This window comes from Mustela lutreola, chromosome 15 (genome assembly GCF_030435805.1).
Source record: "Mustela lutreola isolate mMusLut2 chromosome 15, mMusLut2.pri, whole genome shotgun sequence".
Lineage (NCBI taxonomy): Eukaryota > Metazoa > Chordata > Mammalia > Carnivora > Mustelidae > Mustela > Mustela lutreola.
In genome coordinates this window covers 38,194,576-38,210,241 of record NC_081304.1, presented here as the reverse complement: position 1 = coordinate 38,210,241, position 15,666 = coordinate 38,194,576, and the positions used below count along the sequence as shown (strand labels likewise).

The window sequence follows — 15,666 nt, the reverse complement described above, 5'->3', positions numbered from 1 at the left end:
CTACCCCGGGGGAAATGCAGCCACCGCAGCCGGCCGGCCCTACTCGGGCCCCAGCGCTAGCCTACAATGGGGAAGAAAAATAAAACATAAAAGAGAGGCGAACAGAATTGCGAGGTCTGCCGCGGCCCGAGTCTCATTAAGGAGCCGCGCGCGCCCCCAGGCTGGGAATGCGGAATGGACTCGTGGACCGGGGAGGGGGGAATGGCGTGGGAGGGGGGGGGGGTCTCCGAAGCGCGCGAGTCGTGGGCCGCGCGCTCCGGGCCCACGTGACCACGGGGAATCTGGGAGGGGAGGGGAGAGGAGGGGAAGGGAGCGAGCGCGCCCGGCTCGGCGCCCGCTACTGCCGGGGTGGGCGCTGAATCCCGGACGGGGGAGGAGGGCGGGCGGGCGCGAGTGTGTGTGTGTCTCTCTCGAGTCATTTACGGCGGAGCAGCCGGCGCGAGCGCCGAGGAGGCAGCGGCGGCGGCGGCTTCGTGCAACTGTGGCTCCCTCCACCTCCTCTCGCTTTTTGCTCCTTGATTCTTCGCCCCCCACACACGTCCATGGGGAGCCGGCCCCCCTGCCGGCACCTCCTCTCGGCTCGGCCCCCTAGGAACCAGCTGCCGCCTCCCTGGCCGCGGGCTGCGCGGGCGCCCGGTGCCCCGGCCCCGGCCCCTGGCGTGGCGCCCAGGTCTCGCCGCCCGCAGCCCGGGCTGGCGCGGCGCTCCGCTCGCCCAAACTGACTCCGAGAGAGAGGAAACCGATGCTCAGCTGCACCAAGACAGCGGGCGGGCGGGCGTCCGGGGGCAGGGCGGGGGCGGCAGGGAGACGGAGACGTCGGAGACTCTGAACCCCACAAAAGTTCAAGGTTTGTGCAGGTTCCCCCCGGGGGAGGCGAGGAGCGAGGCGGAGCTGCGCGCCCCTCTGCTGAGACAGCGAGACCTGGGAGGATAGGGGGACGGCCGGGAGCCGCCGCGGGCTGGCCGACCCCCCTCGCCATCCTACTACGGCTGACAGCCGGGAGGCTGGAGTAGGCGCCCCGGGCAGGGAGGGCGCGGGTCCGGCACATTAGCCGGCTGTCCCGCTCCCCCGCTTCCCCAGGCCGGGTCTCCATGGGGCAGCCGGTTCCGGCCGCACCACCCGCGCCCCAGCCGCGGAGCCGCTGCCCGAGCAGGCGGCGCTGAGCCAGCTTGCGTGGAGCCCGGGCCCTGGTCGAGACTGGAGAGCGCGCTGGAGCCGTGCAGCGAGCTCTGTGAGGGGACGAGCCGCGGGCCGCCCGCCTCGGGCATTTTGTCCCGGCGGCGCCTAGGGTGGCGGCGACCCGCGTCGCCAGTCTCATCGCTGCACGGAAACTTTTCCTGCTCCAGATGGATTAAAGTTGCCTGGATTTTCTCTTTCTTTGCGAAAGAAAGCATTCATTTGCTCCTAACCTGGGATTTTTATGCTGGGGCTGCTGCAGGGCGCTTGGAGGAAGGAAGCCGCGCTATCTATGTGGGGTTACTACCGACACCGAAGAAACTGGGGCTTGCGCCGGAAATCTGCACCCTCGGGCGAGTTCAGATTGGAGCTGGGCCTCGGGACTGGGGGATCCTGCACTTGGCTCTAGGCAGTCTCCGAGACGCTGGTGGCCACTGGGCTCCGGGACCGCACGTGCGGCTCCCCCCTCGCCGCACAGATCCTGCAGGGGGCACCAGCCCGGGGAGGTGGAGGCTCCTCCCGCCCGGAGCTGCGCCCCTACCAGCTCCGAGGGTGTAGCCGGCGGCGCCTGGGACGCCCCCTCCCCTCAAAGTGTCCCCGAATTGCACTCCCTGGTCCCCAGAGCTACAGCAGAGACATTCGGACGCCACGACCACCCTGAGTTGGATGTGACCGAACCCAGCCTGGGGCCAAGTCATCGACGACTATTGCCCATTCGGCCCCTTCCCGCTCCCGCCTCGGCCATGGCCCCAAGAATGTCGGGCCGCGGCGGCGCCGCCCTGCTCTGCCTCTCGGCGCTGCTCGCCCACGGTAAGTGTCGCGGCGCGGACTCGGAAGTGGAGATGCGGCGGGCGCCTCTGGAGGGGGCACAGGGAAGACTAGAGAAAGGCGAGCCCCCACCCCGGACTCGAAGCCGCTGCTCCCAGCCTGGCATCTCGGGCTGCAGCTCGAGTTACCTCCAGCTCCCCCAGCCCTTTGGCGGGAGCGGAGGCTGCGAGCCCCGCCCTGGGGACCGAGCCCGGCCCCGGAAAAGGGCGGGGGGGGGGTACACTCCAGTGCTTTGCAGGTTAGGAAGAAGGGTCCAAACCCAAGAGTCTGGGGGCGTGTCCGCCCACGGAAATCTGCGGGGATCCAAGGGATCCGCTAGATCGCGTCCGGGCCGCCCCTCCTTGCACTCCCACCCCCGCAGCCGGCGGGGCTGGGGGACGTTTGGGTCCGCGGGGATCTTGTCTTCTCCGCGCCTGGTGCGCAGGCCGGTACGGGGCCGCGTCGCCCGTCGCCTCGCTTCCTGCGGCGGTCCTCGGGAAGGGAAGTGGACTGACCAGGGCCCGGGGAGCCGCGGCGGCTCGCCGCTCGCCGCCCGCCGTCCTGTGAGCTGCATCTAAATGGCCGGCTTAGCTGAGCCTGGAGGGCGGGGGTCTGGGCCACGGGCGCAGGCCGGGGCGGCGGGCGGCGCGCGGAGGGAGCGGGCTCCGCGCTCTCGCGTTCTGCAATCTGTTGCGTCTGCTCCCTGGGCTCGCCCCGGGCTCCGCGGGAAAGGGGGTGGGAGAGGGAGGGCCCGGGGTTGGCGCGCTCTGGCAGTGGGACAGCAGGAATACGGGTAGGGGACAGAGGGTCTCTGAACAGCCCCCCACAGTGGGAACTCCGATCCGACGGGAGGAGGCTGCAGCGGGCCTTCTGCAAGCTGGAGGCGCTCCAGGAGGCGAGGGTGCTGACCGATTGGGGAGGGCGAGAGCTGGGGCGGAGGAGGAGAAAGGAGAAGAGAGGCCCTCTGCCCCTTCCCAACCTGAAGCCGGCAGACCTGGGACACATTTCCCTAACGGGCGTCGGCAAAGGAAGCTTTGTTAACCGCGTGTTGAGGGGTGAGCCTGGACAGGCTGGAGAGGGACTTAGATGGAGAGAGCAGTAGGCTCTGCGCATTGATGGAGGACCCTGGATAGGTCGCGCTCAGCTTTTGCCCACATCTGCCCAGTCCTGAGGAGCCTGCCCAAGCTCTAAGCTCCCCTTGCGCAGGCCCACAGCCACTAACCAGCTGCCCCTCAACCTGACCAAGGCGCTTTCTCAAGGTGGAAAGAATAAAGAAATCGGCTCCCCGAATCTAAGGTCCTGGGGCTAGGAGGGGGTGGGGAACAGGCTGACCTCCCTCTAGGGTGGATTGGTTCTTCCCGGCTGGGGGTGACCCTAGAATGGGAGCGGATTTGAGTTCAATTCACCAGACCCAGCCAAGCTCAGTTCTTTATCAGAAGAATGGGCAGGGCAGCAGGATCGGGTGGGAGCAGGGCGAATGCAGCTGGGAACCAGAAATCTCGGCTCCCTGTGCAAGACTTAGGGCGGGGAGCGGGTGGGGTTGTGGGCTCCGCACTTCTGCACCCTGGAGCTGCAGGGGCTACGCCTGGGACCGGGCCCTGGTCAGCAGGGTGTCTGGGTGCCTAGCTAGAGGAAACTGAGCTCCTGCGTGGGGCTAGGCGTGGTTCTGCCCCCCTCCGAGTCTTGTGCCTTATTGCCCACTTTCTGTTCTAAACCCCAGCCATGGCCCCACTTGGGGGCAGCGCAGGGACTCCTATTAGGTTCCCACTGCCCAGCTTCCCAACCCGTCAAACCTGGCATTAAAGATCCTTTCTCTTCCCTCCTGTGCCAGAATCTTGCCTGCTTCCTAAGATCCAGCCCCGTAGGGCCTGGCTGTCCTTGCGCTTGCTTCTCTGGAGTGTTAGCAGTCTGCTTCATTTTCTCCTTAGATGTCTGTGTCTTCCCTGTGCCGGGTTAGTCCCCGAGTGGTGGAGGCAGACCCGTGGGCTTATTCTCCACTGTCCCTCCATGCAAGCAGCTCTTAGCACGGTGCTGGTACCCACAGGACCCACGGCTGGTCCGGCTCCCCTTCTGAGCTCCTTCCCTAAGTCCCCATCCCATGCCTCAATCTCCCCTTCCTCAAGGAATGGTACCAGCAGATGCTCAAAGCTTAGGGGATGCCCCCGCAGAGATGGATAAGACTAGAATCACAGAAGTTCTTCCCCTCACCCCCCAATAAAACCCATATTCCCTGGACCTTCCACCTTCAAGGTTGCCTGACACCCACCCACCCAAACCATTCCTCTGTCAAGAAAAGGATTTTGCCACACTTCAAGCTAGCTTTGGTTGGGATCTCTGGGCTCTTCAAAGAAGCTGGGGTTGAGGAGGGAGGAGTTGCAGGGTTTGGTTCTCCAGCAAGCTACTGAGCCCACAGGCTTCTGACCACACAGCCAGACTGAGCCAAATAGCCTGGGTTGCTCTCTGATCGACTCTGGTGCCATCGGGCAGGGTGACCTTGGGCTGTCTCCCTCATCCCCCAACTTCCACAAGCCGTGTGGCCCCCCCCTCCGTCCCCTTTCTCACTTTCTGCTGGGACTACTGGGCAGGTACCATATGTGAACAGAGCCCTGCTACCTTTCGGGGCCCAGCTCAGCCTGTGGGGTGGGAGTCCAGACTCCCCTCTCGATCTCCAGGCTTCTGCCAGAGAACATCTAAGAAGGCCACTTTCCTGCATCTGGTCTTTGGGAAGGCTTTCTGCTCCATTTTTAGTGTGAATGGGAGTGTAGGGGGGCAGGGTGCTGGTGAAGTCTGTGGTCGAGCCGGTAATGTCAGCCTCCTACTCGGTAACCTTCACTGGCTCTCTGCTGCCTGTAGAATCAAGGATCCGTCTTTGGCCTAGACGATCAAAGGCCCTATACAATCTCATCTCGACCTGCCCTCAGGGGCGGGCACTGCCTGCCCGGCATCATCCATGCATCTTAGGAGGTATCCCTCTCCTCACCTTCCTGCTTCTCTGCTTTTGCACCCAGCAACCCCACCCCCACCCCAGAATACCAGCCTCCAGTTCTTACCCAGCCATCAAAACCCAATTCCAACCTCATTCCCCCCAGGGAATCTGACTCTGTTCCCCCTTGGCTTCCCACCAGTGGCCCCCGCCCTGTAACAGAAGCAAGTGCTCTCTGTGCCTCCTTCCCAGCACTCCCCCCCCCCCCCCAGGGCCACAGTGTGTGCACACCCGCGCGTGCAGGGTGTGTGTGGGGATATTCATGTGTGCCCCCCCCCCCTGGTGTCCACATCCTTGCATTGAGAGCAGGTGCCATGCATTCTTTATTCTTGCCCCTTTCTGCAGTCTGTGACACATGGTAGGCGCTCCGAAGAAATGAATGGCGGTGGGACAACAGCTCCGTATGGAAGGAAGGGGGGCCTTCCTGTGGCAATTGAAAAGGGAGTTCTGGGACATGGGGCAGAAGTTGGGACAGGGAGGAGCTAGAGAGAGGCACTGGGAAAGAGCGCAAAGGAATGGGGCAGAGCCATGCCACACCCTCTTGAGGGAAACATACAGGAAACACACATCTGGAGTGACATGAGTAACATCACTCCCCAGACGAATGTAGGGTCCCATGGCATTCTGACTACATGACCTCAGATGGATGTGTCCCTACAGGCAACCTGGCAACCTCAAGTTTCCCTGGTGGCTTGGGTCCATGCTCTCCCCACCCCACTGATGACCCAAACTCTGGGATCCTTTTGAGAGGCAGAAGGGACCACAGCAGTACAGGGTCAACACTGTTCCTTGGGACGACCCCTCACTGCTGGGAGTGAGGAGAAACGCCCCCCCCCCCACCCCCCGCCCCTGCAAGCACACACACCCATCTTCTCGCTGGCCACACGGAGTCCTACACCACAACACAGCCCGGTTACATTTAAGACCAGTAGGTGGGGATGTGTTATAAACTTGGTGGCAGAAGCTTTATTAGATCCTGAGGAGAACTCAGTGCTTGGCTATACGGGGTAAGGCCACATTAGAACATGAGTGGAGGACGTAGCCATCTCCTAGACCCTTGCTGGGGGGCCAGTCTAGAACTGATGGCCCCCAGACCTGAGATGGGCAGTGAATGCCCATGAGGCTGCAGAAATACAGAACCTTAGAGGCACCAACTCCCACCACCAGAGTCCACCTGCCCACCTGGGGCAGGGACGTGGGGGGCTTACGTGGTGGGGGTAGTGGAAGGGTTGGCTTTGCTGCCCTGCATATGGTGATGTCCATCCACAATCGGAAGCTGAAAGACACACACAGAGCCCCACCTCAACCTTCATGCAGATGAGGACGTGGGTGCTGGGAGGGGGAGGGGACTGGCCAAGGTCACCCTGCCAGTGTGTTCTGGAATCAGAACCAGCACCAGAGCCCAGGGGTTTCCTGGATTGGTAGTCGGATCCAGGCCACTGCACAGACACCCCTGCCACCTCTGCTATCCCATCTCCTGAGGGCTTTGTGCAAAGATGCCCTTCTGGCCTCAGGCCAGCCTCAAGTCCCAACCAGTCAGGACAGGCAACCACCAGGGGTGGTAATAGGCCTTGGTGAGCACTACAGGGGAGTGTGGTGGGGCTCCGGAGTTGGTCTTCACCTCTCTTTCATGAGCTCAAAGTCCAGTGGAGGAGACCAGAAAAAAGCCCAGGTTCTGAAATTTGAGGCAGTTTGAAATTGGAGTCCCTAGGAGACAGAAGACAGGGGCTCAAGTCCTAACCTTGTCATCCACTTGCTGTGCAAACTGCAGTAAAGCCATCTTCCTCTCTGAGTTCTTTCCTCCTCTGCCAAGGAGAAGACGGAGCCCGGCACGCCCCCTTTCACATCTCTTGTGATGGTCGAGCCTGCTGTTTCGTCCCTTACGTGTCTCTACCCGACGCGGGGCCCCCCTCCACGGATGCCCACAGCAGACGCTAACAAGGGAATCCGTTTCTTTCTCCCCATTCCCTCCCCAGGGTCCTCCTTACTTCTTCCTTGCCAGCACTTAGCACAGAATTTTAATAAGAGATTAATGAGCCAGTTGTGGGGCATTGAGGTTTTTTGTTTTTTTTTTTAAGATGAATTTCTTTTTCTAGATCCCTTTTCTGTCTTTTGACATGAAAAGTGGGCCCCTGACCATCAATTCGGCCAGCTCTGCCATACTCCAGCTGTCCCCAAGGATGGGGCAGTGTGTCAGGGAGCGACAGCATGGGGCTAGCTACCACACTGGTCTCTGGGAGACAAACCGCCCGCCCTGGGGAGGGAGGCACTGGGCCGGGGAGGCCAGCACAGTGACAGACAGGGGACAAGCTGCTCTGAGGACACAGGTGGAGAGGCCAGAAGTCATGTTCTCCTTTCTTCGGTCATGTTTGCCCCTTTCAGCCCTACCTCTCCTGGCCCCCCATGCCCACACGTCCACCCCCATGGGCTGGATGGAGTGGGAGACAGACGTGCCTGCCTGGTACTCAGGGCTTGGGGCGGGAAGGAGTGAATGCGAGAATAAGGAACTCAGGGCAGAAAAAGGTTAAAAAGAAAAGAAGTAATTGAAGAAAATCACTTTTTGCCTAAATTATCTAGAGGATTTTGGAAAGTTCTGCTTTTTATCAGCCCTTGAATCCCTCCTACATTCTCCTCCCACGTTCTTGCCCGCACCTTTCTGGCCCGAGAGGTTGGACAACGGGTTGCTCTCTTCTCTTGAGGGACTCCTCCTGTTCTGTTCACACTGGATGCAGGAAGCAAGATGTGGACTTGCTGGTGGACTCTGCAGCTTGCGTCCGTGTCCTAGGCCCATACCTCGGGGCCCGCAGAGCCCGGAGACCGGTGTGCCCAGGCTTACCTGGATAAGCGGGATGACAGTCACGAGAGTCGAGGCTTCCGGAGGCATCTCCATCCAAGAATCCAGGTCTGAACTGCATCAGACCTCACACGGCAGGCCCCTGGCCGCCAGGGCCCCCTGAACCCTGAAGCCCTGCCCAGGGGCACAGCCCCAGAGGGGGCCAGCCCTCACACCTAATGAGCCACAGCCACACTGAGTGCCAACCTCCTTGTTTTTCTGAGGGAGAAACAGAGAGAAGGGAAAATGGTTTCTGCCCCCCAGGAGTGCCCAGTATGACAAGGGGGACACAGTCTCATACCAGAGAGGCCCCAGTCTGATGGGAGAGGCACAGCCCCAGCCCTCAGAGGTGGCCTCGGTCCCCTTGCATGGTGACAGTCTGACAGTGAGAGATGAGAGGGCCCCCTCTGCCCAGAAGCGTAGGGCCCCACCTTGCAGGCCTCGTCCTCCGCGCCCCACCGCCCCCGGGGCTGTTGGAGAGCATGGCGCTGGGCCAGGAGTGAGTATATTTTTGGTGGCTCAGTACAGATGATACAGCAGACTTGTCACGGCAGGAGAGCAGTGTCGCTGGGAGCTTGCGGCACAGGCACACACTTGCGTGCACACCCACACACTCATGGGCACAGCCGGACGCACTTGAAAGCTCGAACGGCTCCTTGGAGTTCAGATCCACCTTTTCTCTGGATGTCCACAGCAGATCCCCATTTTACAGAGAGCAAAACCGAGGCTCCACGGAGTCCTCGCCACACCAACTCTTGAAGTCACATTTTCGGACCCTGACCATGGAAGTCTTGCCGTTTACCTCCCCGTCTCACACATACAGAGGATAAGCAGACGTGGACAGACAGACACACGGACCCATACACCCGAGTGGGTCCCTCCTCCTCTCGAGCCTCTCTCCCCCTTGCTCTCTAGGCTTCTTTCAGTCCCTTGAATGAATGGTGCCCCTCTGTGCATGGTGTGGCCTCTCACCAGAACACCGTCCCATACCTGTCTCCTCGTCAGCCTTCAGGTCTGAAGGTAACCACACCTCCTCTTGGAAGCCCACCCTGATTCTCAGGTGGGCAAAGACCCACTACCTTCTGCAACTCATTGCCGATTTGCCCTATGTGTAATTGCATTGCGTGACCTCCCTGCGGGCCACTAGCCTGAGTGGACCTGGACGGTGTGTGGCCTCCTCCCTGCTGCTGTGCTCCCAGGGTCTACTGGGACATCCGGAATAAAATAGACATCCAGTGATTTGTCAGATGGGTAATCAGTGTACCCTTGTGCACATACTTGCACACGGAGACACCTTCCCTGTCACTCCGTGAGTATTCAGTTGGTGGTTACTGTGGACCAGGCACTGTTCCAGGCACTTCCCGTCTTCAGGGAATACAGCACATTCTCTGCATTCAGGAGCCTGTATTCTGGTGGAAGACGTGGCGGAAGGCAGACAGCAAGGAATACATACATTCAGTAGGTGGATTATATGTTAGAAGGCAAAGGAGTCTAAGGAAAATAAAAACGGTAGGGTAAGGGACATTGGGAATGCCTGTGTGTTGGGAGGGGTTGTGCAGTACGGAATGAATGCTCTCACCTGATAAGTGTCATTAAGCACACTCACGGGGGTGCGGAGCACACCAAGTATGCAAATATTGCCGATGGCAGCCTAGGGCAGGAGTGGGCTTGACCATTCTGACACAGCGAGGACTGCCCGAGGGAAGGAGGCGGGAGGAACTGGACACCCTGAGAAGAGGAGGGTTGGGGAAAATGGGTGGGGGGCAATGTAAGAACATTGCCTTGTAGGCTCAGTGAAAGGGGGAGCCATAGCAGGGCGTAGAGCAGGGGTGACCTGAGCTGACCCACTGTTGCAAGCTTGCAGAGCTTCAGAAACTGCAGGGTCAGGGACTGCTCCCCACCCCCCAACCCAGGGCCACAGGAGGGGGCCTCTGTCTGCTCCCTTTAGCCCACTGACCCTCACCGTCCTGGCTGTGGCCTCCTTTCCCAATGCCCATGGCTCATGGGCATAAGGCCCTTTCCCAATGCCCAATGCCCATGGGCATAAGGCCCATGGCCACCCCATGGTAGTGGGAAAGGAGCAGGACACACCGGGGCCCAGCTGCAGCAGAGACCATCCAAGGAGAGGCCGAGCTGATGTCCAGCCCCGCCCGGCCAGCCATGTGGCTGTCCAGGCCTCTTCCAATGGGCGTGGACCACTTGTCTATAAAACAGGGCTGCAGCCCTGGGTGCTTCCTCGGCCTCTTCTTGCCCAAACCCCCACCATCACCTCCATGGTGGGAGCCAGACGCCAGTGTCTTCTTCTCAGCTGAGGGATTTGGGATGCTAAGCTAGCTTTAGTTTATTTCACAGATTCTGATTTTTTTTTTTTTAACTAATTATCTCCTTTTGCAAAAAAATTCTCTTCAGGAGCAAGGGGGGTTATAGGCGCTTGTTTGGACAGCGATCTTATACCACTGATTTGGGAAGGATGACAGCCAGGATGTGTGCAGGGAAAGCAAAACCCCATTTCCCTGGATCCCTGAGTGCCCTGCAGTGATTCCAGATTACCTGTTGCTTTGACCTCTGCCTGTCCCTGTTTTATGTCTGCAAGTGCTCGGTCGGGGGCCCCCTCCCTCCACCACAAGCCCCCTGCCACGGCAGGATCAGTGCAGCCCACACCTCTTAGGCAGGGAGGTGACCTGAGCCAGGGTGGCGGGGAGGGGGTGTGTGGAACCACACCCTCGCCAGCCCTGTCCTTCTCTGGGGAGAGCGAGATGGTATGGGGCCTTTGTCCAATGGGAAGGAACTCTTGGATTGAAAATAGGAAAAAATTACCATTTTCTCAGCTGCCAACACAGCAGAGAAATGATCTCAATTTTCTGTGGCTGTTCTCGGCAGGAGAAAAACGGCCAGCCGCCTGCCCCATGCATGAGAGGTCTGAAACACAGGAGAAGGGAGGCTGGAGCTGGCAGAGGTGGCGAGGTGAGCAGTGGGGGCACTGGCATCATGCAGGAGACTAGCTTCCCCACTTGGGCCCTGCAGCCCTCCTCCAGCCCAGCCCCCACTGACCACAGGCCTATGTCAGGGCACCTATGGAATTACCTGATTACCTCACTTCTGTTAACTGAGCACCTGCTATGCACCACCCGCTATGCTGGGCACCAGGAATCTTTCCCATGGAGCCAGGAGTAGACTTTGTTCTGTTTTTGTTTTAGTCCTGATATTCATAGCTCTCCTCTTCGACCCTTATTCGTCCCTGCTCTGGACTCTATAACCACCTTGTCTGGCTTTGTCCCTTCCTGTGTGACTCTGTGCCTTGGTTGACTCATCTGCAAAGGATTATGAAAGTACCCAACTTCCAGAGTTGTAATCATAATTACATAAACGAGTCCGTGTTTCATGTCAGATACTGAGAATAGTGCCTGGCACATACTAAGTGCCCCAGAATGATGGCTGTCAATGCCACTGTTATTAATATGCCTAGTATATGCCAGGCATTGCGTTAAATGTAAAAATGAAGAAAATATGGTGCCTGTCCCTTGAGGGGCTTTTAAGGGGGCGCCCCAGGCAGATGAGCTGTGTCTGCACAGACTGTGATACTAGGCGGTCATAGGTGCGTCAGGAGGGATGAAGAGGGTCATGGAGGGAGAAATCTCATAACTATTCAAGAAATCAGGGCAGGCTTCACAGAGGAGGTACCACTTTAGGAGGCCTTAACAAGGTTTGAGTTCTGCCCCTGAAAACTAATCAGTCAACATCTACTATGTGTCTGTTACCCTGGGGAGGACAGAATTGCAGGGCAAAAATGGCTCTTGGCCTACAAATTCAGTCCAGTGAGGGAGAACCAAGGCTGCCTGGGAAGGAGTAGTAGGACAGGGGCTAAGTGCAGGGTATATGGTTGGTAATTCTTTACCTGGATGCTCTTTTGAGACCCCCTCATAACTTTGATCTAATATCTATGGAGCACTGGGGAGCTACTGAGTGTTCTGAAGTGAGGGAGTGATGTGATCAAAGCAGGGTTCTCTGCAATGACTCGGTTGGGGGCAATTTACAGGTTGGAGCAATGCTGAAGGACACCATTGAGTGAGGACACTGGGGATGGGAAGTAACCACTAGCCATCATAAGAGCACCACCCTATGGGAAAGAGTCCACCCTTAGAACCAGAGAGACAGAGCTAAGGGCTGGCTCTGCCACTTGTCCGTGGCTTGACTTCTTTCTACTCCTTGGTTGCCGCTTCTGTTGAGATCTGACAGCAGATGTGAGGTCCAAAGCCTGCAGCCTAAACCTCAGTATTTGGAGCTACCTTGATTGTCCTGGCAGCTAAGGCCAGGGAGCCAAAAGGACTCGCCTAAGACCCACAGCCATTTCTGACCTCCTGGGGGTCCAGGAGTGTCAGGAGTCCTCGGGAACATGGCCTGGTAGGAGAAGTGAGAGAGACAAGATCTCCCTCAGTATTTTTAACAAACACCCGGCCTCCCTCCTCATTCCCCAGCCCAACTGGCAGCCAGAGGCCAAGGGGTCAGATCCCAGGGGTCACTGCCAGCCCTTGGGCTCCGGGAAAACCTCAGAAGAAACCACATCAGCTCAGAGAACAGTGGTAGGTTTTTAAGTTCATGCAAATGTAGGTTGGACTCTCAGCCCTGCGTCAGTACAGCTGGGTGACCCAGAAGCTTTTGCCGGCCTATCTCCCTGAGCCTCAGCTTCTCCATCTGCAGAATGGGCGTAATACTATCACCTCTCCGGGGTGGGGCTACTCCAAGGGTTCAAGCATGGAAGTGCCCAGAACAAAAGCTGTGGGCCTGCCGGAGACCTCAGTAAGTGTGGTAGGCTTGGTTTGTGTCCTTCCTTTCTTGCCTGAAGCCAGGCCTCGCTGCTGGGAAGCATGGGTTAAGACGGTGCCAAAGGCTTCCCGGAGCTCTGCTTCCCGGTGGTTGGGTTTTTTTGTTTTGTTTTGTTTTGTTTTGTTTGGGGTCTTATTTTTCTTACCCTTGATGCCTCCTAGCAACATGCTGCCTGTTTTAAACACAGCAGTGGCCAGCAGCCAGCCCCTTGCCTGCACTCCCTCATTTCTCTTCGTGTCCTTAACCAGGAAAGCAGCCACAGACCTTGGGGGGCCCCCATTCCCACCCCGGGGCACAGGAGGCATTCCTGGGTCCTGCAGCTGACCCCCCTGCAGTACCTGGGTCGCACCGGCTTGTGACTGCATACGTCACTTGCACGGTAGTTCTGAGCCGTGGCCAAAAATCAGGTCTCAGGTTATAGATGCTGAGCCCGGGGCGTTCCTAAAATACTTACTCTGATGCATCCTGCTGCCCAAAGCATGTGCAGACCCTTGTCCCAGAGCTGCCTTGTCTCCCTCTTGGGTCTCACGATTCTTCTTCTGCAGACTGGAGGGAAAAAACCAAACCCACCGTGTAGGGGAGTTGAGAGCAAGGTCCCTGAGCTCCTTCATCCTGCTGGCAGAGTCGGGATTTGGTACAGGTCACTGTGACTGTTTCTTCTTCATCATGAGTCCCTAGCGGTCACCTCCAATGACCCAAACCACCCACGGGGCCCCTGTCTCCCCAGCCTCGTGCCGTGTCCCTCCTCTGCCTCTGGGCTCTTTCCGCCAGCCACCCACCTCGGACAGAGCCTTCCTCCCGCTGGAGTTCAATGCCCAGGTCGCTGAAACCAGGGCTTCTGTACTGGATCAGGGCTGCCCCATGGAAATAGACCCCCAAGACACCTGTGTAAGTTACATTTTCCTAATTCTCACATGAGAAGAAGTGGAAAGAAACAGGTGAAATTGATTTTAATGTATTTTAACCAATATATACAAAAGGTTATCATTCCAATATATTTCAAAATATATTTTAACCAATGTATACAAAAGGTTATCATTCCATTTAATTAGTAAGGAGCTATTTTATGTTGTTTCTTTTGACTTCTGTATTAAATCTTTGAAATCCCTTATGACTGACTCCTGTAGAAGCACATGGCAATCCCAGCATGCCCCATTTCGGTTGCTTGGTAGTGGAGTGGAGAGTGTGTGTGTGTGGCTGGCGTCCTGGACAGGCTGGGGCTAGGTGCTCCCCAAGGACGCTACCAAATTCCCCCCTGGGAGCTTCCTCTGGGGGCCCTGGGGCTGGTGGGCTGGGCCACTGGCCTTTCAAATGCAGTCCTAGGAGATTCCCTGCCCTCTAGGAGCCCACCCAGCTCCTCCCCAGCCCTGGCTACAGTGTCCCATTCATGCAGGGGCTCCCAGTCGCCTCCCAGGGGCCATTTTCCCTTCTGCTTTATCCTGAAATCATATAAACCACGTGTTAGATCAAGTCACTCTCCTGCTCAGAGCCCTCCACCTCCCTGAGAGGGAAAGCCAGAGTCCTTACGGTAGGTGACAAGCCTGGCGTGATCTGTCCCTTTTCCTGGCCATATCTTCTTTCTCAGCGGCTCGCCCCACCCCCAACCCTGTCCTCCACTGTCCTCACCAAGCCTCAGCGACTCGACCCTGGCTGCCCTCACCTGGCCTCTTCCCCCCAATACGTGTGACTCAATGCCCCCATCCTTTGAGGCCTCCGCTCAAATGCATGTCCCAGAGTGGCCCTCCCTGGCCGTCCCCTAGCCACACTAGCCCTGCCCACACCTCGCTCTGCCCCCCACGGTCTCTCTTCACCTGACATGATGTGTAGTTATGTGTCTGCTGGATCAGGGACCGGCACCCTCCTTGGGATGGGAGCTCCTGAAAGCTGGGTGCCGGCTGTCCTGGTCACTGCTATACTCATTCCCAGCACCTGGATCGGTGCCCGGCACACGGGAGATGCTCGGTACCTATGTGTGGAATGAAAGAAGAAAAAGGTTGCGACTTTCCCTCCTCTTAGCTTTCTCCCCAGGTTGCAGCTGGGATGAGAGATCTGGGATTAAATGGATGACATTAGACCATAGAGCAATTTCTCCCTCCTTCCCTCTCTCCCTTCCTTCCTTCCTTTCTGTCCTTCTTTCCTTCCTGACCTGCCTTCCTTCCCACACTCCTCTGCCGTATCCTAACTTTGTGGTCTCGGGAAAATTGCATCACTGTTCTGTGGGCTCAGTTTCCACATCCATAGAATGGGAGACCAAGAGTACCCATCTCATAGGGTTGTGGCAATGAATACATTAAGGCACGTAATCCACTTGGAGCAGCGCCCAGCTGGTAGTTAAGTGCTTAGGAAACGGTAACGATACTTGTGTTCAGCCCATGGTTTGTATACCCAGCTCTGTGACCGGCAGTGGTCATGCAGCAGTGACGACACAGTCACTGGCAGATGTGGGACAAGGATGCAGACACTTTCTGTGCAACAGAACCCGGGCCAGGGTAGCCAAGTGCAGGAGAGCGGGGTGGCAGAAGGGCCTTCCCTGGACTCTGGGGGGCGGCGGCAGCGGCAGCAGCAGCGTCCAGTCATTTTGCCACAGTCACTGCCCAGATCTCTGTGACCTGGTGCGTTGAGCCCCAGGAGCAACAGGGGTGTCCATTCCGTCCTGAGGCGCGCCCACCTGGCTCCTGCCGAGTGCTGGACAGAGCCCAGGGGAGCGCCAAGGGAACCTCCTTGCCATCAGCACCTACATCTGAGATCACGGGGGTTCTGTGAGCTGGTGCACATGATGGCCCCAGCTCTGTCCGGGTGCCGGGTAGGCAAAAGGTACCAGTTATATTATCACCCTCACTCCTGAAGTACCGGCAGGCAGTGGAGTCTCCATGAACGGCGCCCTGCCCACGGTGGGCTCTCCGTCCGTGCCTGCAGAGTGCACTGAAAGCTGGTGCCCTCTGAAACTGCGTCTGCATCCTGGCACACGGGGGCCACTCAGTGCAGTGAGAGCCTTAACGTCAGAGTGCCTCGGGTCAGGGGAGCTAGATGGGAGTGTCAGCCC

At 58.3% G+C, this 15,666-nt stretch overlaps 1 protein-coding gene across 1 annotated transcript in view; it reads left to right on the top strand.

The window, feature by feature from the left end:
• The first annotated feature begins 367 nt into the window (after positions 1–367).
• Positions 368–15,666, top strand: part of TMEM132E (transmembrane protein 132E) — a 53,280-nt gene continuing 37,981 nt past the window's right edge. Inside the window, exon 1 of the mRNA XM_059149120.1 lies at positions 368–1,986. Within this exon, the coding sequence (XP_059005103.1) occupies positions 1,920–1,986 (67 nt within the window). The 5' untranslated portion in view covers positions 368–1,919. The remainder of the gene's footprint in view (positions 1,987–15,666) is intronic.